Source organism: Oncorhynchus masou, chromosome 8 (genome assembly GCF_036934945.1).
Source record: "Oncorhynchus masou masou isolate Uvic2021 chromosome 8, UVic_Omas_1.1, whole genome shotgun sequence".
NCBI classification, from domain to species: domain Eukaryota; kingdom Metazoa; phylum Chordata; class Actinopteri; order Salmoniformes; family Salmonidae; genus Oncorhynchus; species Oncorhynchus masou.
In genome coordinates, this window is record NC_088219.1 from 21,625,345 (window position 1) to 21,651,032 (window position 25,688).

Consider the following 25,688-nt stretch of genomic DNA (forward strand, 5'->3'; position numbering starts at 1 on the left):
GAGCTTCATTCAGTCACACAAGAGACTATGCATAGACACAGTCGGGCTTTAATGGGCCCTGAACCTGCTGTCACTCTAAGTGAATCATTGCTGTGGTAAATAATAGTATTGCTGTGAGCAAAATGTTACAAGGCTAAATCAAATGTGACTTTACACATTGATTGAGGTGCTACAGAGCTCTGTTTTGTGTTGATGTAGCCTTACCTGTTTCTGTTTACAGAGTTGCCAGTTGACATGGGACTAGAATATTATCATCTAAGAAGGATGCTCCCTCCCTCTCTTTCTCCAAGCTTGAATCTCAATTTAGAGATGGCTACAGTATCCAATCTTTTATTTCTCAGAAGAACAATATTGACAAACCCTCAGGGATAGTGCTCAGTGGTGTTCGTGGCAGTAGCCATACACTGTTAATATTCTTCTTCCTCCACAAGGTAGGGATTCTTTCAAAACCAGCCAGCCCGGAAGAATGTGGTTTGCTCTGTGCCTTTTACGCTCACTGGAGCCAGCATCAAATCAAATCAAATGTTATTTAAGTGTTAATGTAATCCGTTATGAAATACTGTGTCTGTGTGTGTTGGAGAAACTTAGAGGGTTTTCATTGAGCCTCTCCACTCCGCTCTGCCCTCAACCCTCCCTGGGCATGCTCCTTTATTTGTCCAGTTAGCTGCTTAGGGTAAAATGGTTAGTCACTACTACCGACAGTGCTGTTGGCATTTATTTATTTACTGTTTTGAACTGTTTTATTTAACTTGATAGAGCAGATTTCACCTAGTAAAAACATTAAAACTCTCAACGACCATTTCAACTTTGGATGCTTTAGGGAAATGGTCAGATAATGGTTTTGATGGTGTGTTAAAATGAATTATTTATCTAAAGCCATTATTTTTGTTCCTTGGGAATTGGACACTTAGCATAGAAATACGTAGTACAGAGAGTGATTTAGGAGGGTTAATGCCATTCATTTATTTCAGCACTGTCACATAATTCCAAAGCCTTTACCCTCTTAGGATTCAAGTAATGACCTACTTCAGGCCAGGATACCAGACAAGTGAACCTTCATTACATAAGCATAAACATGACATACTACAGCACCTTGGAAAATGTATCAACATGTTCCTATAACTAAGGCAAACTGTTATGTCCACAAAGCCAGGTCTGAAGCAATGCTTATGCAAGTATCATGAAGGCCTAATGCGTGGGCTTCAACCTTCATCCTAAGGTGATATTCCTTTCCAATGCATGATTTTAAACTCCAATAAATAATCCTCAAAGCTGTACAAATCTAAATGGCAGCGTTCAAATACAAGATTGGAATGGCAGCAGCAGCAGATAATTCTACTTTGTCATAAAATACATACGCAGTGGTTGGACTACTACATTACAAGAGAAAATGTACTTATGGCTGAATGTACAGGCCAGATACTGGGTTAGTGTCCATTACAATATCATAATCATCAAAAATATATGGACAACAAGTGGGTGGAAAAACTGAAAATAGCTTAGAGGGTACAGGAATAAATAGAGCTTTTTAATGCATAATAATATGTCATTATACTTGTATGTATGGCATGTCTTCATATGTAATATTATGTATGCGGATAGCTGTTATTCCTGTTTGGTACATGTGCTGATCTGGAGCAGTTGCACAGTCAGTCCTATACACTCATTAACCAAGATTTGAAGGGGCTTCAAAATCTCCCTAAATGACAGATACTATTTTATGATCAACAAGTATGATACAAAACAGTGTTCCAATACAGAAGCTGATCCAAATATGATGCTTTACCCAATAGCAGGATATGTGATAGCATAAGACAGCCTATCATTGTCATTCTAATCCAATTGAATTGAACATACAGAGGTATGTAAGACTGTAGCATGACAAATTGACTGTATATAGTAGTTATCGTTTAAGGGAATGTGTGCCTACCAGGATACCCCGAGTCTTCAAAGCATCAGTGAATTGTTGGCTTGTGTTGAAAATGGGCTGTTGCTTTTTATCCTGTGTTTCAGGAGTATCTATAACCAGTGGATTGTCAGCTTGTGTTGTCAGGTTGTTTATCATTTTACCCTCAGTAAGTACTTGTAGGCCATTGATTGTTGTTGTCAGTGGGTCGTTGACTGTTGGTGTTAGTTGGCCGTTGATTGTTGCTGTCAGTTGGTCATTGATCTATGGTGTGAAGCAAGAGATCTGTTGATGGCTTATTCTGTCCAGTCTCTGAGTGGTACAGTATTCCCCTACAGTGCAATGGTACCGGCTCTCCACCTGTCCTACACAGGGACTTCCAGGGGTGGCCTTCTCTCTATGGTGGGGCCCGGCCCAGGCAAGGTGAGGCCGCTGGGGCTATAGGGGCAGACGGATATGCATTGCCGAGCTGTTGGGCCGGGCAGCGAGGATGTAGATGGCACTCTCCCTCAGGAAGTCATCCCAGCTCACTGGTCTGGTGATGGGAACAGAGAAGCGGTTAGGGAGCCATATCCTCTAAACTGAGGTCAACTAAGGACAGACACACACACACACACACACACACTCAAGCACGTATACGCCTGCAAACACACAATTATAATTATTATATACCTGTCATCTTTCTGAGTGCTTCTCTCACTGCTGGAGCTGGCTGGGCTGCTGTCAGATATTGGGCCAACATGGCTAATACTGCAGCAGGAAAATAACACACAAGACAGACAGATTCACTATATGCTACAATAGGTGGCATTGAGTTTCCAACATGTCTGCCAAGGACAAGACACCCTTTAGCTTTGAAAAGCAATTTGTTTAATCTGCGAGGAGGTCAGGTAGGAATCTAATGCAAAACCACATTGAAAATATCTCAGTGGGTTATTGAGACCAAATGGCTTTCTTCCAGGCCACAGCCCAACTCATGAATTATTAAAGATAGAGGAAGAGACAGGCTCACGGTTTGCTCTGCATGTAAACCTCTTCGATGAAAGATGAATACTTGAACACTTTCTGCTACATCCTCAGTCTTGTTGCACTCTCTGGCTTAATATTATGTATATATTATACACTGTGAGTAATCTCTATGAGCACCTTGTTGTCTTGTCTGACCTAAGAGGTGAATTAGAATGCATGCTCGGTCCTTGGCGTAGGGACCAGACCCTTTCACATCCACTTGGCCCCCATGTCTTCTTAAAACTGACGAGGGTAGCCTTCTAGAGCTTCTCACAGGAGAACAAAAGTTTGCCTTTTGAACCCTCTAATGAGAGGACTGGATATTTCTTATCCACAGCTCAAACCAACAGGGAGTCATCATATGAAGGGTTCTTTGTTTATAAGCAAGACATCTCAATTGTTCCTGGACTTTTATAGATCCCACCTGTAGTGTTTGCTCTGTGATTCCAGTATTCCTCAGGTGGACTTTATCCTGGCCTTGGTGAGAGGGTGAGTGAAATTATGGGTGGAACTTCAAAAACGAATAGGTCGTGTGAAATTACTTGTGGATTGAGGGCTTGGAGACGCTAAAGAGAAGACAAAATACTGATAACCATGCAGTGCTTTGTCACTTACCCACAATTCACAGGAGAACACAATCCAATGAGTCTGATGGATGGGACATAAGGTGATAAGGCGGATGGAATGGTATGACATGACATGACATATAACAATGGAGGTCAGTACAGGGTAGTCCATTCACACAGTCACATGCACGCACGCACACACTGACTCAATCAGTGAATGATTGTGAATGAATCAGTACCTGAGAGAAAGTCTCCAATCACAGACAGTGCAATTATCCACACTGAGATGAGGAGCGGTGAGATGAAGAGAGGTGCGCGATAGAAATAAACCTAGCTAAAGTTAATTGTTCCATTCAGCTCGGAGCAGCCAACAACTAATGGAGTCAATGGGACTCCAAGATCTGGGTCTGACACCAATGATAAACATCAGTATTCTACTCAAGGAGGGTTCACTGTTTAATGAATTTGAATCAACTTTGTGCAGGTTGGCATTTATTGTCATGAATCTTGAACTGAAGGCAGCTCTGCAGAGTGGTCACTAGCTACCACAGCCACAAAGTCATACAAATCTGATTTTAAACTTAAACTTAACCCTGACATTAACCTCACTGCTAATCCTAATGCCTCACCCTAACCTTAAACTAATACCAAACACTCAGTTCTGCCTCCAGGGCAATATTATTGACAGTTCGGGGTATGACTTTCTCCATCAGAATTGTCATCAAACCCTCTATTTCACATATGTCAGAGTCAAGGCCCGCGGGCCACATCCGGCCCGCGAGAAGGTTTTTTACGGCCCCTGGGATGATCTTGATTTATTATTAGAACCGGCCCGCAGACCGCAGCAAGCCGGCAGCCCGCAGATCTTTTACACGCACCAATACTACATTTCCCACAATGCAACGGTGACGCACCGAGCAGTAGGCTGCTTCATTTCAATATTTATTGGCACAGCAGTCGTCAGCATCACAGTAAAATTAACTTTCAGATACCCATCAAAAATGGCAAAACGGAAGGTGGACACTGAGAACCGGGGTTTCAAACAAGGTGGGAGTCGGAGTATATGTTCACGGAGGTAGCTGGAAAACCTGTGTGTCTTCTGTGTGGAGAAAGTGTGGCGGTACTGAAAGAGTATAATCTGAGACGACATTATGAAACGAAACACGCGGACAAAAACAAGAATATGGACATGGAACAAAGGCTACAAAAGGCAGAGGAATTAAAACGAGGCCTCAAATCTCGACAGGCTCTGTTCAAAAAAGCCAAATCACGACATTATGAAACGAAACACGCGGACAAAAACAAGAATATGGACATGGAACAAAGGCTACAAAAGGCAGAGGAATTAAAACGAGGCCTCAAATCTCGACAGGCTCTGTTCAAAAAAGCCAAATCACAAGGCCAGGCTGCTGTCAAGGCCAGTTTTATTTTGGCAGAAGAGATCGCTAAATCAGCCCGGCCATTTACGGAGGGGATTTCATCAAAAACTGCATGATTAAAGTTTGTGACGAAGTTTGCCCAGAAAAAAGGCAACTCTTTTTAAATGTGAGTCTGAGCAGAAACACCATTGCCGAGAGAGTAGACCAGTTGTCCATCAATCTAAAAGAGCAGCTTGTGAAAAAGGGAAAAGATTTCATTGCATATTCCTTGGCTGTGGATGAGAGCACCGACATTTCTGACATTGCCCAGTTGTCAATTTTCATCCGCGGAGTGGACTCCAGCCTAAGCGTGACAGAGGAGTTTTTGGCTTTACGTCCTATGCATGGCACAACTACGGGGCATGATTTGTATGAAGAGGTGTCAAGATGTGTAAATGAGATGGAGCTGCCTTGGGAAAAACTCGTGGGTTTGACAACCGACGGAGCACCTGCGATGTGTGGACACAGGAGCGGACTGGTGGCGAAGATACGGGAAAAGATGCAAGAGGAAAACGCGACAGGTGAGCTGACAGCTTATCATTGTATCATACACCAGGAAGCGTTGTGCGGTAAAGCCTTGAAAATGGAGCATGTAATGAGCATCATCACGCGCACAGTTAACTTTATCAGAGCCAAAGGTTTGAATCACCGCCAGTTCAAGGCATTTCTGACGGAGTTAGAAACGGAGCATGGTGATTTGCCTTATCACACAGAGGTGCGATGGCTAAGCCAGGGAAAGGTGCTTCAAAGATGTTTCGAGCTTCGTGAGGAGATTTGTCTGTTCTTGGACAGCAAAGGGAAAGACACAACACAACTCCGAGACGAAATGTTTCTGTGTGAAATGGCTTTTCTGTGTGACATTACGAGTCATCTGAATGCAATGAACTTGCAGCTGCAGGGTCGGGATCATGTCATCTCTGATATGTACAGTACAGTGAAGGCATTTAAAACCAAACTGACTCTGTGGGAGACTGCGGAAAGAAAATTTGAGCCACTTTCCCAGCTGCCAGACCATGAAAGAGAAGCTCTCTACCAGTGCGTTCCCGAGCGCACAGTTGGCTGATAAAATAGGTATGCTTGCCGCTGACTTTCGACGCCGATTTGCTGACTTTGAAGCACAAAAAAGCAGGTTGGAACTGCTCGGTAACCCATTTGCTGTTGACGTGGAAAGCTCACCACCAAACCTCCAAATGGAGTTGATTGACCTCAATGCAATGATGCACTGAGGGCAAAATATGCGGCAGTGGGTGCTGCGGAGTTCGCCCGTTTCCTCCCCGACACAATGCCCCAGCTGCGCATCCAGGCTGCTCAAACGTTGTCTATGTTTGGCAGCACATACCTGTGTGAACAACTTTTTTCTTTGATGAACCTGAACAAAACATCACACAGAAGTCGACTTACTGCTGAACACCTCCACTCAATTCTGAGGATTTCCTCAGCTCAGAGCCTTACCCGAACATTGATGAACTTGTGGAAAAGATGGGACACCACCAAGTATCACCCTCAACCTCAAACAAGTGAACATTACTGTGCAATCACATATTTAGAGTTTTTACTCAGTTCAAGTTTAAAAGTTAAAGTTTAATATTTGTTTTCACTGCATGTTACTTCTCCTTAAACAAAGTGTTGTTTTTGATTAATAGATTTTTGCACTTTATTTTATTGTATTTCAATCCAATTATATTTTAAAAATATTTCAGTTGAGTGGATGATAGAAAATTGCTATTATTGTTTTTTCTTTGAAGTAAATTTAGCCCACTTTTGCTAAAATAGAAAATATAGGCTACTGATGGTGCCTTGAATACCGGTTTCTTTCATTTAATGTTCATGTTATGGGGATTTTTATATAAAGGAAATTTGTCTTTTGTGTCTGTTGAAAATTAAAGATTACTGACAGAGCCATAAGAAAATATTGCTTTATTTATCTGATCATATTGGAATATATTTGTTAGGTTTTCAGTAGGTTCAATTAGGTTCACTAGACTATATGCGTCATTTAAAAATTTTTCAATGAACATTCGAACAGTCCGGCCCTCGGCTTGTAGCTAAATTTTTTATTTGGCCCTCCGTCCATTTGACTTTGACACCCCTGCTCTATTTCAATGATTTATTTTCCCTAACCGTGCACCTGCATGCAAAGCAGAAAAGTACATTCATCGGCTGCAACAGGGGAAATGAAACTGATGAAACCCCAGGAGTAAGCGTTAGTTCACACCTCTCAGGCACAGTCAATGACGTTTCTGCATCTCATGCCACGTTAAATTAAACATCTCTTTGTTAAGTGTTATTAGTTCTAGAGTATGAAGCGGATTAAAGAGGCTTGAGGAATTTTTCACATTAACTTGTACTGATTGAGTTCTATTTTCCCCTTGAGTAGAAGCTCCTGACTGTGAGTCTGTGACAGACATTTAATTCACTTCTCAACCTCATCTCCTGTGGATGGATGGTTATGGGCTCAACAGTGTTGTGCTCACCTCACATTGCAGGACTGGGACTCCTTGCTGAGCTTCTGAAACCAGGACTGCTGGGCCCAGCGGGTCTCTGCTCCTGTGACCACACTGTCTTTATCCAGGTCCAAACCCATGAACACTGACCGCACATGGTCCCGCTCCTTAGCACTCAACAGCCGCACCAAGGAGTTCTGGGAACAAAGGCAGAGTTTGTGTGTGTGTGTTGGAGTGTGTGTATGTGTCTATATGCACGTGTGTCAATGTGTAACACACCACACTTGAATGCCACAGATTTAGTTGGTTCTGATGGATTCTGGTACCTCTGTGCGGAACTTCTTGAGCACTTCCAGGGACTCGTGGTAGAGGAAGTCAGACCACTCGATCTGGCCCCTTTTCTCCGGGTCCAGGGCAGCGAATTGGGCCAACACCTCCTCCTCCTGTTCATCAGAGAGGTCCTTCTCAAACAGTTGCTTGGACACAAAGTGGCGGTACTGCAGCAGCTCATCTGACACCAGGCACGACTCTATACAGAAAGAGCAGTTCATCACAACACCCACAAATTAATCTCCACAAGCAGTGATCCAGATGCAATTAGTTTATGATTATTATTCATTTCACAAATGCCGAGAACGCCTGTCATTTATATCACACATTGCGATGGAAACCAGGCTGAAGCACAATGTGCAGTTTTATAGAAACCTGTAACAGACAATTGCTAAGAAATACATACAGTAACGAGAAGTTACAGAGACATAGTGATTAGTTACTATGAACCTGTTGTCATGACGTTTCCCTGTTGGGTGAGGCTTATGCCCCCCCCCATAAATACATTTTCCCCTATTCTCTCCACTCTACAGAATGGCTTCTTGGACAGGCCTTTGTAAACATAGAGATTGTATGGTAACATCTACAAGTTGGGGAATGGAACAATATTTCTGTAATCCAATCAGTTGAAAGTGTCCGTTCGTACTTAAAGAATATGATGTCAGATCAGTTGTTGTCTGGAATATTATTACCGATGACAGGACAACATAAATTATATCTTAGAAAGTCTACACATTCTAGTTATCAGATTCACATGGAATTGTTGTGAAATTTAAATGTTTAAATATGAAACTATTTGTGAAAAGTTTAAATTTTAGCCTTCTAAATGAGAGAATTGTTTTCATAAGTAAACTATGCTCACACAGTGGCCACGCCCAAGTGAACAGACATTGGTTGGAGAGGGATGAAACACGCCCTTCTCTTCTCCAGTATAAAAGCCCCCGTGACCCAATTCACATCAGACTAAGAAAACCCCAGCGTGAGCTGTGGTTTGTGAATGGTTGAATATCCACTCTACATAATGAAATTTATATAAGATTTACATCACGTGGAAGTGACAATCACCACGCTGGAAGGATGAATTTCTACTAGACCATCCAGAATACAGCGCAAGCTGATTATGGTATTTTGGTATGAACTTTAAACTCTTATTTACTAAAGAAGTGATACATCCTAGACGTCAAGTTATCAGCTGCAGCTGTAAATGTACGTGGCCTAGGAAAGGACAATCTCCTGAGAACAACAGGGTACTTCAACGTATCCGCTCTACAACACTATGGCCAGAAAGATTCTTCAAAGGACAATGGCAATCTCTGCTGGGCAAACCATTCTTCCATCTTCGACCCATCTATCGAAGCGCAGCTCAGAGTAAATATAATCATGCATTTTCCTTTTCCGAAAAGGCAGTAATTAGAAAGCATAAGATTCTGTATTTACAGTAGCATAGCTTCTCAAGGTCTGATAGAGACCCAATCCCCTTTGTCCCTCAGTCTTCCCGCTCTTTCATTCAAACCCAACCCCCTTTCTTTGTGTAACCAGCTGTCATATCGGTTTTGTCCGCTAAGGACTTTTTCTTTTATGACATCATTAGTAATCGATGTATGATCTATCCTGTGTATATGTAATTCTGTGTGATTATTTAGGTTTTTAGTAAATAAATAATTAAGCCAATTTTTGCATTGCTGATTCAACTTGTTAGCCAGGGTTCGTGCAGATAACCAAGAATTTTACGACGTTCAGATGAGACTGAATAGGGTGATGATTAATAATTAACTGCTATTGATATAAAAGATCTTCAGATCTTTAAGAGTTTATTCGGAAAGACAGTTGCTCTATAAACACTGTTCCGTGGTGCCCCAGGTTATTAACAAGTTAACTGTTGCATAGTTTAATTTGATCATGTAATCAATCAAACATTTGGCAATCGATTTGATAAAATAGCCTGTCATATAATTTAATCAGTCAGAGACACGACATTGAGCATTACAAAAACAGAGAGCTTTTGGCACCATTCTGTTCTCAGCAACCTTTTGCTTATGTGCTTAGAGGGTTGGCTCAGAGATGCTTGAAGTGAATGAGAACAACCTGTATACACAATGTACTGGGGGTATTGATCTATAAATCACTGTCTACAGTGCTATACCCAATAAAGCCTACTTGTCCCAGAGAATGCAGATCTGTCGGCTGTGTAATGTATTGTTTTCTAGAGGTGCAGCAGAAGCACCATGACATTATGACTGACCAGGGATGATCTTGCACTGCTTGAAGGTTTCCATCAGGCTGTACATCTCCTCTTCAGTCAGGAGCAGGTTCACGTTGTCCTATGGGAGAAAGGGGCGAAGGTCACTATGGGAGAGATCTGATACAAACTCATGTCTGAAGCTAAGTATGGGTCAGTCCAAAGTGTGCCCCGCTGCCCTCATATGGATTCATGTGCTGTGTGTCTAAATTCAGTTCAGGGTGCATCAGAAATGATCCAGAATGCCTTTGTTAGCTTATTATGCAGATTCTCAGAAGCTATTTTTATAGACAAGTGTGTCAAGTGTGTACTAGATGGTTTGGAATAAACAACCATGTTCATAGGAAAATGTAAGCCTAGCAGCCATTTTACTACACTCCTTGGCAAGGGTGCAGTTCAGGTCGAACACACATTAAACCTTCTATTAAGTTAATTATCTGCAGCAGGTGTGTGGAGGTTGCTAAGTCTCTCTACGCTGTCTATCTCTGAAGAGCAAGTTGAGGGGAGGGAGTTGGAGGATGAGAATGACAGACTGTAATACTTGGGGTGGATAATTGGCCATGATATGTGAAATCTCTGGATAGCCCAGGGTTATGGAAATCAGGCCGTTTGATTTCCAGTAGCATCCCCTCCGGAAAATGTATTTTGATTAAAGATTTTATGCACTAATATGGAGCTCAAATGAGTCCAAAACTAGGGCTTGGGGTGTGCTCTTTGCATTCTTGCTAACCCCTTAAAGGAATCAAATAAACAATAGTTCCAGGAAAGACAGGCGTATCCCTTAAATAGTTTATTCCTCACATGGATGCTAAAGAGTCCAAACTCTGCCTGCCAGATATCATAAAATAAACTCTTCCTATGTGCCACTGATTTGGAACTGTGGTGCTGGGTTGTCAGAACAGGAGCACACCAGAAGAGGACGGGGTGCATGAGTGGTGAATCAAATCTGGGGGCTGCTGAAAATAGCCTGCTGGGTGAAATTTGTACTTTTCCAGGATTTGCGTAAACACACTGCGTTCAATAAGGGTCTGTAAATAAACCAAGAAATGCGAGTGCATTGATCAGCTGTGTACCATAGTCACTCACTCTCACTCAATATCCACAGTGCTCAATCTCCTCAGCACGGGGATACTGCTGACTTCATGTTTAAAAGAGAGAAAGCTTTTCTGTATCTGTACGTAGTGGGATGTGTTGAGCTGGGAGTCTAGTTAAACACCACAACCCACTTTCTTGGTTTGTGTTTGTGTATTCACTGGCAGGTTTGTTAGAAAATATTGCTCAAGATCAGTTCATGGTGAAACAAAATCCCTTTTGAAATCCTCAGGGAGCATAACTAATCAAAAGTGTCAACAATAGAAATCAATTGGATGATGCGCACTAGATGTTTCCGATTTATATTTTAATCTCCCGAGTAATGCTTTTTTTTAATTTTTATGTATTTGTTCATCCACAATCCAAACAAGTTGAAATACAGTAGGTTACTCTATCCTGAGCACTAGGGGGAGTTGTAAATGATTATAAATGATTACAAGCAATTAATTATTATGTTGCAAAGACCCTTAAGCAACAACAATAAAATAATAGGGACACGAGGGTGACTTTTTGGTCTCCTCGATAGTGGAAAAGTCTAGTCAGTGGTGACGGCAGCACCAGCTCTCACCACCTCAGGCAAATCCCCAAGCCCCATGACTGTGGATGAGAGGAGATGTGAGAATGACACAACACCAAAGCTGTGAAATTACATTTCAAAGGGGTCCTTTTGGATGACTTTCCCAGGCGATAAAATAAATAGTGTTTGTTTCTGAAGCTTCGACGACAGTTCTTAGAGCTCAACTCTTCATAGATGAAGAGGTGTATTTTTCTAACTGTCACTTTCATCTTCTTCCACTATCACGCTTCCCTTCACTTTCTGCCTCACACTCATACTGATTATGGGCCAGCGAGGAAGAAGTCAATTGGCCCTATCGATGTCCCTTCTCAAACTGCCTAAAACGGCCTCTTTTGTACTCATCAAAGTCTCTCAATCAGCTTCAACTCTCACAGTCTGCAAAAATACAGATGTAGGATCCTAATTTGAGCCAGTTCGCACCAGCAGGAAAATAATCCGTCAGCAACAGGAAATGTTCATTATCATGTGGATTATAATTATTTGACATTTTTTGTAGGATTGTATTACATTTTGCGTAAGGAAAAATCAAGTCTGAAATTTCAAAGTGGAAATTACAAACTTCAGAAGGATTTTTTAATTCTCAAATACACTATAAGGAAATGTTCCTGCAACAGACGGATCAAATTAATATCCTACATCAGTAAGATAAGCCCTCTACTTTAGTCTGAAGAGCACTTTAGGAAATGCACCCTTATGCTGTCTATACTTTAATTGTACCATATTGCACATTGCTTCTCCAAAGATTAGTGGAGTGTCCTTCATGTTGAAGACAAGCTATTTAATTCATTATGAGATTAAGAATCTTGGCACGCATTCAACATTTCCTCCAAATGATGTATTACTGTCTTTTTATAAACATACACTTGGGAAAGAGGATCTGTCTGGAAGTATAGTAAGATAATACACTTATATACAGATGTGTGTGTGGGTGCAAGGTGTGTTCAGGTTCATAAAGTGTGTGTTGTTTAAAGTTGTGTCTGTTATAGTAACAGTAGTGGGTATGCATCATACAAAGGTGAAATAGCAGTCTTTGTGGAGTGTGGTTGGTCTTTGTGAATAGCCAATAGGAGGTGATTATTGACTGAGTGACTGACACAGTAGTAACAGCTCCAGCCTGTCGCGGTGTGAGCTGTCTCCCTCATCTCCTGCAGGAGTTCGGGACGCAGGTAGCCCATTTCACTCAGACAGCCATCATGGAAGACCCGTGTGCAGGTCCTGCAGGGAAACAGGTCGTCGGCCGTCCACACCTCACACACCTCACACATCTCATCGTTCACCGGCTGGGGAAAAGGCAAATCAGGTCATTGGGTTAAAGACCATACTCCTAAAGCATGAGGTGGGGGTTGAATCCTAAGTAGGAGACTTGTAAGTTCTGTTCCAAATCCACTTGCTGAAAGATCCATCTACTGTATATGTCTGAGAATCATATGAAGTCACTGACTTATCCAAATGACTAAGTAGTATGGGCTGAAAAGAGGATTTTGAACCTATAACGGTAAATTCATATCTACTTCACCAGAGAAAGATGAACTCGTGAATACCATTTTTATGTCTCTGAGTGCAGTATGAAGGAAGTTGCTAACTAGCGCTAGCATGCTTGCAGATAAGACTTCCATAGACTTCCAGTCATTGCGCTAAAGCTAGTTAGCATTGGCTCGCAAAACTACCTCTAACTTCCTTCATATTGGACACAGAGACCATACAAATGGTATCCATAAGTTCATCTAAGTAGGAAAGTATATAAAGGGTTTCATTGCCCAAATCCCAAAGCATCCATTTAACATATAATTCAAAATCAAACTTTCATGCCCACTCCATTAAGCTTCTCCATTAGGGTATTAAATATAGAAATAATCCCCTGTGACACACTTCTCTCTCACAAAGACCGTCAGAAAGACGAGCTTAGAATCACATGTCACCATGTTGAAGGCTAGCTGTTCCCTCCTGAATGTTACAGTCTAGACAGGTTATTGGATTGATCAAACAGTGAATGCAAAGAATGCTGTGTCAATACCGCCATACACTCAAACACATATGATTCAAGTGTAGATTCAAAGCTTAGAGTGCACTGTTTATTTTCATCGTAATTTTCATAGTAATTTTAGAGTTCATTTTTCATTTTAGAGTCATCAGTTTCATGTCTCTCTTTCAGGTGATTTCAGGTCCATCCCTCAGGACCATTCACAGGCAGAAGAGGTATGACTGTCTACACAGTCAATATTATTATAGTGGGAACTTATATCATAACGCAGTCAGTCAGTCTCTTAGTATTAACCTCTAATACTGCTTTGACCTCAGGATGAAAAACGTTACTATCGTCAAAGTCTTATGGACTGACCTCATTAAACCTGGTCCCTTACAGGTGACTATAGCCAGGAGGAATCATACCTCCCCCATGCTCTATACTCAAACCCATTCCTAGAGACATAGTGGTCTATACTCTCATCACATTATTAAACAGATGTAACTCAACAACAGTTTCTAGCTATCTTGTCTGGTATCATTATGTGTGAGTCATCCTGTGTGAGGATTCTAACTACAGTTATCTGTAGAGAGCCTGATAGGAAAGGAGAAGTTTCTCTATTGATTTTACCCAATCATGAAGGAGGCTGAAATTGCCTGCCAATATCATAATTATATCTGGTTCCACCAAGACTTTGAGTACTTCCTTAATGACTAATCTACGAAAAACACAGCACTGCTCATTTTCCTCTCTTATGTGAAGTATCCTACAGCTCCAAACATGAACAATTTAATTTAAGGCTGATATCTGTTATCTATTATCTTTTGTAACAAGTGTTATGTTCATCTTTATAACTACAGCGACTGAAAAGACTGCAACACTTAACAAAGAGCTGCAGTTAGTTTCAGAATGTGTGGCAAGGAATAAGATAGTCCTAAATCTTTCAAAAACTAAAAGCGTTGTATTTGGGACAAATCGTTCACTAAACCCTAAACCTCAACTAAATCTTGTAATGAATAATGTGGAAATTGAGCAAGTTGAGGTGACTAAACGCGGGATTGTAAACTGTTAAACATATATATTGGTCAAAACATATTGATACAAGAGTTACTAAGATTATCAACAAGGCAGGTCGTACAGGTCCTAGTTTTGTCGCACCTGAACTACTGTTCAGTTGTGTGGTCAGGTGCCACAAAGAGGGACTTAGGAAAATTACAATTGGCTCAGAACAGGGCAGCACGGCTGGCACTGAAATGTACAAGGAGAGCTAAAAATTAATGATATGTCAATCTCTATTGGCTCAAAGTGGAGGAGAGACTGACTTCATCACTACTTGTTTTTGTAAGAAGTGTTGACATGCTGAATGCACCGAGGTGTCTGTATAAACTACTAGCACACAGCTCAGACAGCCATGCATACCCCACAAGACATGCCACCAGAGGTCTCTTCATAATCCCCAAGTCCAGAACAGACTATGGGAGGCACACAGTACGACATAGAGCCATGACTACATGGAACTCTATTCCACATCAGGTAACTGATGCAAGCAGTAGATAAAAGTATAACTTATGGAGCAGCATGGACAGTGAAGAGACACACACAAAGGTACAGACACACGCATACGCACACAAGCGCAAGCACACACACACTACACACACGCACACTGTAATATTGCTGTAAGGTGGTTTGATACATTTTGTATTGTAGATATGTAGTGGTGTAATAATGTTATATGATGTACTGTTTTATATTTTTTATATGGGTTTGGACCTCAGGAAGAGTAGCTGCTGCATTGGCAACAGCTAATGGGGATCCTTAATAAATACAAATAGAAATACAAATAACAATATTCTGTTGCTTCTACACTTTGGCCATCCGTTTCAAAAACGCGGTCTACTTCCGGCGCCGACAGAGATGGCCGCTTCGCTTCGCGTTCCTAGGAAACTATGCAGTATTTTGTTTGTTTTACGTGTTATTTCTTACATTGGTACCCCAGGTAATCTTAGGTTTCATTACATACAGTTGGGACGAACTACTGAATATAAGAGCAACTTCAACTCACCATCATTACGACCAGGAATATGACTTTCCGAAGCGGATCCTGTGTTCTGCCTTCCACCCAGGACAATGGATCGGATCCCAGCCGGCAACCCAAAACAATGACGTTGTAAAAGGGGCAAACGAAGCGGTCTTCTGGTTAGGCTCTGGAGACGGGCACATCGCGCACCACTCCCTAGCATACTACTCTCCAATTTCCAGTCTCTTGACAACAAGGTTGATGAAATCCGAGCAAGGGTAGCATTCCAGAGAGACATCAGAGACTGTAACATTCTTTGCTTCACGGAAACATGGCTCACTCGAGAGACTCTATCGGAGTCGGTGCAGACAGCTGGTTTCTTCATGCATCGCGCTGACAGAAACAAGCATCTTTCTGGTAAGAAGAGGGCGGGGGTATGCCTTATGATTAACGAGACGTGGTGTGATCATAACAACATACAGGAACTCAAGTCCTTCGGTTCACCTGACTTAGAATTCCTCACAATCAAATGTTGACCGCATTATCTACCAAGGGAATTCTCTCCGATTATAATCACAGCCGTATATATTCCCCCCAAGCAGACACATCGATGGCCCTGAACAAACTTCATTTGACTCTATGTAAACTGGAAACCACATATCCTGAGGATGCATTCATTGTAGCTGGGGATTTTAACAAGGCTCATCTGAAAACAAGACTCCCTAAATTCTATCAGCATATCGATTGCGCAACCAGGGCTGGTAAAACCCTCGATCATTGTTATTCTAATTTCCGCGACGCATAGAAGGCCCTCCCCTGCCCTCCTTTCTGAAAAGCTGACCACGACTCCATTTTGTTGCTTCCAGCCTACAGACAGAGACTAAAACAAGAAGCTCCCGCGCTCAGGTCTGTTCAACGCTGGTCCAACCAATCTGATTCCACGCTTCAAGACTGCTTCGATCACGTGGATTGGGATATGTTCCGCATTGTGTCCAACAACAACATTGACGAATACGCTGATTCGGTGAGCGTTCATTAGAAAGTGCATTGACGATGTTTTACCCACAGCAACGATTAAAACATTCCCAAAACAGAAACCGTGGATTGATGGCAGCAAACCACTGCTTTTAACCAGGGCAAGGTGACCGGAAACATGACAGAATACAAACAGTGTAGCTATTCCCTCCGCAAGGCAATCAAACAAGCTAAGTGTCAGTATAGAGACAAAGTAGAGTCGCAATTCAATGGCTCAGACACAAGAGGTATGTTGCAGGGTCTACGGTCAATCACAGATTACAAAAAGAAAACCAGCCCTGTCGCGGACCAGGGTGTCTTGCTCCCAGTCAGACTAAATAACGTTTTGCTCGCTTTGAGGACAATACAGTGCCACTGACACGGCCCACTACCAAAACCTGCGGACTCTCCTTCACTGCAGCCGACATGAGTAAAACATTTAAACGTGTTAACCCTCGCAAGGCTGCAGGCCCAGACGGCATCCCCAGCCGCTTCCTCAGAGCATGTGCAAACCAGCTGGCTGGTGTGTTTACAGACATATTCAATCAATCCTTATCCCAGTCTGCTGTTCCCACATGCTTCAAGAGGGCCACCACTGTTCCTGTTCCGAAGAAAGGTAAGGTAACTGAGCTAAACGACTACCACTCACTTCTGTCATCATGAAGTGCTTTGAGAGACTAGTCAAGGACCATATCACCTCCACCTTACCTGACACCCTAGACCCACTCCAATTTGCTTACCGCCCCAATAGGTCTACAGACGACGCAATTGCAACCACACTGCATACTGCCCTAACCCATCTGGACAAGAGGAATACCTATGTGAGAATTCTGTTCATCGACCACAGCTCAGCATTTAACACCATAGTACCCTCCAAACTCGTCATCAGACCCTGGATCTCGACCCCGTCCTGTGCAACTGGGTACTGGACTTCCTGACGGGCCGTCCCCAGGTGGTGAGGGTAGGTAACAACGCAGCAGCGCCTCTTCAACATCAGGAGGCTGAAGAAATTTGGCTTTTCACCAAAAGCACTCACAAACTTCTACAGATGCACAATCGAGAGCATCCTGGCGGGCTGTATCACCAGCTGGTACGGCAACTGCTCCGCCCACAACCGTAACGCTCTCCAGAGGGTAGTGAGGTTGCACAACGCATTACCGGGGGCAAACTACCTGCCCTCCAGGACACCTACACCACCCGATGTCACAGGAAGGCCATAAAGATCATCAAGGACAACAACCACCCGAGCCACTGCCTGTTCACCCCGCTATCATCCAGAAGGCGAGGTCAGTACAGGTGCATCAAAGCGGGGACCAAGAGACTGAAAAACAGCTTCTATCTCAAGGCCATCAGACTGTTAACCTGTTGATGCTCTGGGGGCGCTATTTCATTTTTGGATGAAAAACGTTCCCGTTTTAAACAAGATATTTTGTCACAAAAAGATGCTCGACTATGCATATAATTGATAGCATTCGAAAGAAAACACTCTGACGTGTCCAGAACTACCAAGATATTTTCTGTGCGTGCCCTAGAACGTGAGCTTCAGGCAAAACCAAGATGAGACGGCATCCGGTAAATGAGCAGGATTTTTGAGGCTCTGTTTTCCATTGTCTCCTTATATGGCTGTGAATGCGAGAGGAATGAGCCTGCCCTTTCTGTCGTTTCCCCAAGGTGTCTGCAGCATTGTGACATATTTGTAGGCAGATCATTGGAAGATTGACCATAAGAAACCACATTTACCAGGTGTCCGCCCGGTGTCCTGCGCCGAAATTGGTGCGCAAAAGTCACCTGCCAGTATTTTTCCATGGGATACAGAGAGGAAAGCAAGCTTCCACGAACTGCATATCAATGAAGAGATATGTGAAAAAACACCTTGAGGATTGATTCCAAACAACGTTTGCCATGTTTCGGTCGATATTATGTAGTTAATCCGGAAAAAGTTTTACGTTGTAGGTGACTGAATTTTCGGTTCGTTTCGGTAGCCAGACGCAATGTAGAAAACGGAACGATTTCTCCTACACACAGACGCTTTCAGGAAAAACTGCGCATTTGGTATGTAACTGAGAGTCTCCTCATTGAAAACATCAGAAGCTCTTCAAAGGTAAATGATTTTATTTATTTGGTTATCTGGTTTTTGTGAAAATGTTGCGTGCTAAATGCTACTCAAAATGCTATGCTAGCTTTGCATACTCTTACACAAATTAGTCAATTTCTATGGTTCAAAAGCATATTTTGAAAATCTGAGATGACAGTGTTGTTAAGAAAAGGCTAAGCTTGAGAGCAGACGCATTATTTTCATTTTATTTGCGATTTTCAGAAATCGTTAACGTTGCGTTATGCTAATGAGCCTGAGGCTTTAGTCACAAACCCGGATCCGGGATGGGGAGTTTCAAGAAGTTAAACAGCCACCACTAACATTGAGTGGCTGCTGCCAACATACTGACTCAACTCCAGCCACTTTAATAATGGAAATTGATCTAAAAATGTATCACTAGCACTTTAAACAATGCCACTTAATATAATATAATGTTTACATACCCTACATTACTCTTCTCATGTGTATATACTGTTCTCGATACCATCCACTGCCATCACCACCATCACTCATTCATATATCTTTATGTACATATTCTTTATCCCTTTAAACTTGTGTGTATAAGGTAGTGTTGTGGAATTGTTAGGTTAGATTACTCGTTGGTTATTACTGCATTGTCGGAACTAGAAGCACAAGCATTTTGCTACACTCGCATTAACATCTGTTAACCATGTGAATGTGACAAATAACATTTGATTTGATTTGATGTGATAACGTCTTAATCTTAAAGAAAGGAGGACCAAGGCACTCTTCATAAAATTAATTAAAATGCCTTTATTAGTATGGCATGTTCAATAGAAAAAAGTTTTTTTTTAAACAGACGCGTTTCGGCCGCATGGCCTTCGTCATGGAGTCCCAAAGAGCACCTTCTATCTACCAAAATGGACTATTGTGTACCTTAGTAGAACTTCCCTTCCTCCTCTTTATACGTCTTAATCTTAATGTTTTGTCTGCTCCTCTCCAGTCTGTCCCTGCAGTTGTAACATATTATTCCTCATTACTGAAAATAGTCCACTCTCTGTTCTACTTTTTGTTTCTGATGAGCACCATTAGAGTGATTTAAAGCATAAAAACAATCTCAATCCTCTCTGAGAGTCCTATTATAAAAGTCTGCTCTTCCTAATAGCCACAAGCGACTAATTGGTCATCTGGTCCAGTCCTGAACCCCGCCCCCGTCTCTGACCACTTCAGGACCCCTATTAGTCATGGTGACCCTGGGATGTGAGGCAGAGGCCAAGGCCTCCTCACAGAGACAGCTTGAGCACCTGCCCACACAACAGCATTCTCTCTATGAAGAGCACTTTGACGCCAACACAAAGGCTCTACCGTAGAGTAGAGGGAAAATAGCTGGTGTGACAAAAGCATACATCAAACACACATTATCTCACCTATGGGGGGAAATACTAAAGACTCAGCATACTTAACAGATGTTTAGGTCTCTTTTCAGTCTAAACATCCTAACTCAACTGGAGTTCACGGAGATAAGTCTGCTGTTGCCATGGTAATTCCTTCTCACACATATCTTAAAAATTCAGGGGTTTAAAGAACAAAGTAAACCCTTTATTGTACTGTATTCCACACTATCTTACCTGCTCTCTCTGTCCCAGTGCTATCTCCATAGGCTGGTCAACGTTGGCATCTCTCTTGGGACGTACAAAGGCAGTTGGGGTGAGCTGATGGCCGGTCTTGTCCAGATCCTCAGGCTCCACCCCCTTCCCGTCCCGTAACCTATTCCAGGCCTCCTGGTTGACCTTACACTCGTCCCTGGTGGGGGCCGGAGTTGCAGCCTGCTGGGAGTTCCCTGAGGGCCCCGCTTTGCTGTCTGCCTCTCTGTGCTCTGCCTCCTCCTTCTCCTCCAGGTTCGGTGGTGGCGAGGCTTCAGTCGGCCCTTCTCTTTCCTCTTTGGATCCTTCCTCCTGGTTTGTTGTGGATGGGGCGCGTTCCTTTACCCCTCCCTGAAAGGCGGAGACGACCGAGGTGCATTTCTGCACCTTCTCCACCTGATGCTTCTTAGACATGAGCACTCCCATGACTACAGAGAGAGAGAGAGAGAGAGAGAGAGAGAGAGAGATGGGTACTCATTACTGTGTGCATGGCATACCTTTTGTTTGAGAGATATGGCTAATTGGACTTGCCATTTTATCAAGCGTTACGATTAATGTGATATGTTGACCAACTTTGTGTGCGTGTGCATAATGGTTCCATTCTCAGGTACAGTTACACATCCCCCAGGACTGGTTGAACTAAAGTTGTTTCCATGTTATTTCAACATGGACTAGAACTTGAATTTACATCTGTGCCTTGTGGGATCATGATCTATCACCAGACTGAGCTCAGCCATTCCTGGTCCTGGATTGCCACCATTAATGCTCATCAATCAAATTAAATTACTTTAGATATGAGCATTAAACATAAATCAACAAATAAAATGAATGGGAAGAGTAGAACAAAACACAGTAATCTTCAGTGGCTCCTGTAACAAACAAAGAACTACTTTCACTTATTCCACTCGGCTCATTCGAGACCATGAATTCCGTTATTGAAAAGGGGGCTGTTGGGGATTCAAGTTGATTACATGGTACTTAGAGGACACGTGTCGCGATCTGAAATGCAATCTCATCCAGCCACGCTCCAGATAAGTGGTTGTGTGAAATCTAATCCCATTCATCTAGAGTACCATCGGAGTGCTTCCCTGCCTCGGTCCTGTCCTCTCTTTCTCAGTTAGCTCTAATATGACTACAGTTTTGAGACTTCTGTGCGTGGGCCTTCTTGGTATATTATTGAATCTTGCTCAATGACAGGATTTGGAGGATAGGACACTCTTCCCAAACACCCATCGGCCTTTACTGCCTTTGCTGGTACAGCCTCTTTCTGTGGACCTCCTGAAACTAGCAGCTCAGACAGATGGACGGGTGGACAGTCTGACTGACAGACAGGGAGCAGGGGGACATAGTGTGAACACAAGCTCATCAAAGTCTTTTGAGTGCCAGGTGGAGATGATTATGCTGCTGTGATTAATCTCAGCCAGTGATGTGTCCATCCTCCTCCAGAGTGTTGAGGTGACGGGGGACGGGTGACACATCAGACAGACAGACACAGTAATGAGGCTCTATGATAGGCTATCTAACAGGGCATCCGAGGAGAAACACAGGAAGGCCACAGTCATGCTCCACTAGAGGCCATCCCTGGCTGACCAGACCTGGCACAAACACACATCCATCCTGACTAAAAAGGGCCTGGCACCCCCTGATAGACATAAGATATTATCCACCATTCATTACGTAACATCCTCCCATGGAGATGGAGCTGGAGCCTCCGCTGCTCACAGAGAGACTGAGCAGTGTAGGAGACCTCACCGTTTTGAGGTTAACTTGTGAATTTTAAACGAGGGCTTTATTTATTGTTCTTCTGTGGGCAAGTCAAAGCTGACACACGTGGGTCAGTGCTTTTGCACATTGATGTAATAAAGGGAATTTAGAAATCTGCCACTGGTTATCTAACAGGTCTTCTAACCCAAAGCCTTTGCCATGAAACTGTCAAAAATGCATAACATTTGAACAGTATACTTCCCCTCACACTTGACTGGTGTTCTCATTACAGTATCTTACACTAATCTTACCTCAGAAGACACTCAGAATGTGAGAATTCATAGATGTGAAAACTGTATTTATTTACAAACGGGACTAAAGACTGAAAATGTCTGGAGGGTGGCAAACAACTATCTTTTGGCCCACATACTACAACACAGGCTAAATCCATAGAAATGAGGAGGAGTGCTGTGGTTCCCTCGGGCTGTGTGTTCACTAGCTTCCTACAGGAGCAGCTGCTTGTGCTGCTCTGCACAGAAGGTTGAACCACTCTGAATGATTTAAATGCCCCTGGATAAAAATAAGAAGTAGATGGGGAGGAAAACATGGCCACTCCTTGGGGCAGGACTTGATGCAATCCCATTCTGAACAAGCTCCACCGCAACAGTCTGGATATTCTCCCACTAGGTCTCGAGATACTGTATGGGTGGAAGTCTAGGCACTTTTATGGGCACTTGTATCTTTCATATTGTTGCATATAACAAGACTCGTAAAGCCTATGGTGAACTGGGTACATAGTGTAACACAGCAGGAATAATGATCGTGCAGTGTTTTTGGCAGAGCTACAGCAAATAGAATTTGCACAAGCTAAATAAGAGCACTTTCACATAGAGTGTTAAAGTCTGAATATATTTGTGTTGCCTACAGAAACATTTGAATCAGTTTTATCAGCTTGTCAGCTTTAACAAAGACATCTGGGTTTGCTCTATGAAGCAAAGCACCCAAATGGTGGTGAACAGGATGGCTGGAGCTCACAGCACTGTCTTGGTGTAATGAAATATTGATACTTTTGGAGTATGGCGCCATGGTGCTCTTTAAATCCCCCTGATCTAGCTCTTGCTCCCAGTAATCCCTTTTGTAGTCTCTCTACACTCCACTGGTCAGACATGATTTATGAGAACGAGACCATGTCTGGCATTGCCAGCCCTGCTCAGAGCCCACTGAAGGGAAGTGATACAATGAACAGTACCATAATTCAGCAACACAACACTGCACTTATGAAAGCCAGTCAATTTGATTTGACATTTATTTTGTACGTTTCATGGATAATACCCCCAAAATACTTGAAGTCCTTGGTGTAATAGAGAATCTATTTTTGTCCCGCAGAGACGACATTTTGGCAAAGGCAGAGCGTATGCAAAACAGGACATTAATCTTGGGTTGGAATTAGAATGGGTTGGCTCCTGTGAGCTTTGTAAAACAGTGTATTAGGACACCTTGGTTGTCCATTAGTATTCTGTCAGACACCTCGTCTGCACAGGTGTCCCTGAGGAATGTCATCCACGTTAAGCTCCTACAATAGCAATCTTTTATCCTGCATTATGCAAACTGGTGGATTTAAGAGAATATGTTTGATTTATACTATTTGTACAGGCTTTTCCCAAAAGACAGTTTATGATCATAAATAACAGCTCTAGTTTCTGTATTGAACCCAGTTTGACAGTAGGGGTTAAGGTGCTGGGTCTGATTATAGAGTTGGTTGTCCATGTGACAGTAGTGACATGTTTTTCTTCACAGGTCCATTCTCAGTATGTGCAGATTAGAATCCCAACCAGTCCTCCTTTTCATGCCGGGATTGTGGGGGGATATTAATTGAATGGGGGCGCCACATAGCATTCCTGTTCATGGGAATGAATCCCATTTAGCCAAGGATCTCATCCATGGACCCGCAGAGCAATGACCTGGAACTAATTACACTAACAAGTTCCACCAGGCCAGGCCTTCACCAGTGAGCAGAATTGTAAACACAAATACAAGCACACACAAAACAACCATGCACACACACACGCACACACACACACACACACACACACACACACACACACACACACACACACACACACACACACACACACACACACACACAACCACCCACACACATACAAAACAACTATACACACACAAAACAACCACACACACACAAAACAACCACACACACACACAAAAAACCACCCACACACATACAAAACAACCATACACACACAAAATAACCACACACACACACACACACACTGGTAAACATACACAAAAATGCCTGAGACAAAATCTCCCTGACCTGCTGGGATTCCATATCTCTGGTACACCGAGAACACAGAAGCGCCTGGAAGTGGAGGAATTTAATTCTAAATGCATCCTTAGAGAGGAGTCCCCATGTTGGCATTCACAGGCTGCCTGGCAAACTGAGAGGCTGTGCCAGTGCCAGCCAATACACTGAGGCTGAGAGAAGCTGACAATGGGCACTGTGCAAAAGGCAGGAGATCTGTCACAGGCTGGGGAGCAGGACTCAGTCCAGGGCACTAGGATTCCTCAGGCACAGGGCCTGTGTTTACCAAAGGATTAGCCCAGGATGGAACACAGGCTGTAGTAGTACTGAACCAAAGGTAGGTTGAACCACCCAACGAGAGGTTATAATGCATGACATAATCATAGGTGGCTAGGATCCGCACCCGTCTGAGAGCTGACCTTGATCGGCTGCAAAACGGTCTGATGCCAAGCCTACATTACACACCCGCAAATGTGCGTTTCACCCTGGTTGCACATAAAGAGATGCGAGGAACTTCATGACACTAGATCACTAAATCCCGCCTATGAATGTTCATTTTAAAACACAGCCATCAATAATTGTCTGATAAAGAAAAATTCTAGAGCTGCTGCAATAACCCCAGATTCGATTCAAGCCTTGTCATCCTTGACGCATCAATCAAAAAGTCTTTGGAAATGCAACTGTGAAACGTTGTGTTATCTAACAATGTTGCTGTTAATCTCTGTCATATTAAAAATATAAATAAACGGAATTTACCTGAGATAAAAATCGGACAACTCTCCACCGTGACTTGAGAATTCCTTTTTTCTTGTGCCTCACGCACGGCTACCCAGCATTTCAAGGCTTCGATTGAATGAAAAGTAGGCGCTGTGCGGGTTTAGCTTACTCGTGTTTCTTTACCACAATGCATTGAATGGTATTTTATGTATGCGTGACACTCACTCAAATAGCCTCACTTACAAATCTATAGTGCAAATGTGATCGAAATAACCTATAGCATAGGTGATAAGAGTGATGCGAGTCCGTCAAAAAAGATTGCGTGGACAGCTCCAGTGCTGAAATCTCTCCCTTGTCACTTGCGCGCGTGGAGAGCTACAGGGCAACTCTGTCGAAAATGCAGCCGTATGTATGCACAGCACAGTTACAGCGAGACCGAAGTTGAACCATGAAGCAATGCTATTCACTATTCGGACCCACACTAACAACGAGCCTTGCTAGTCAGTCAATCGAAAGTATTGAGGAACTAGATAACTTGCAGGCTACTCAATCTAAAATGTTACCTTCTTGATTGGCCAGGGACGAGATAAAAAAAACCTACTTGTGCCAGAATACCCTAATAACCAATAACCTCCCAGAAAGGTTGAAACGTCATATATGGGAGTGTTGAG

At 42.8% G+C, this 25,688-nt stretch overlaps 1 protein-coding gene across 1 annotated transcript; it reads right to left on the reverse strand.

The window, feature by feature from the left end:
- Positions 1-1,507: 1,507 nt before the first annotated feature.
- LOC135543907 (PHD finger protein 24-like) lies at positions 1,508-25,374 on the reverse strand. The gene is made up of 8 exons (XM_064971223.1): positions 25,057-25,374; positions 20,259-20,701; positions 12,675-12,860; positions 9,915-9,993; positions 7,669-7,871; positions 7,373-7,539; positions 2,579-2,656; positions 1,508-2,441 (listed from the first exon to the last, which is right to left on the reverse strand). Exons 2-8 carry the CDS (start codon positions 20,697-20,699, stop codon positions 2,345-2,347), a joined length of 1,251 nt encoding a protein of 416 aa, XP_064827295.1. The 5' UTR covers positions 20,700-20,701; positions 25,057-25,374; the 3' UTR covers positions 1,508-2,344.
- Positions 25,375-25,688: the final 314 nt, after the last annotated feature.

Bases quoted from the DNA above. Each gene is read 5' to 3' on its own strand.
- LOC135543907 (XM_064971223.1), bottom strand. From the start codon at position 20,699: ATGGGAGTGCTCATGTCTAAGAAGCATCAGGTGGAGAAGGTGCAGAAA. The intron at 7,540-7,668 runs GTACCAGAATCC...CTTTGTTCCCAG, and splicing joins TCAAGAAGTTCCGCACAGAG to AACTCCTTGGTGCGGCTGTT. The intron at 2,442-2,578 runs GTATATAATAAT...TCCCATCACCAG, and splicing joins AGCACTCAGAAAGATGACAG to ACCAGTGAGCTGGGATGACT.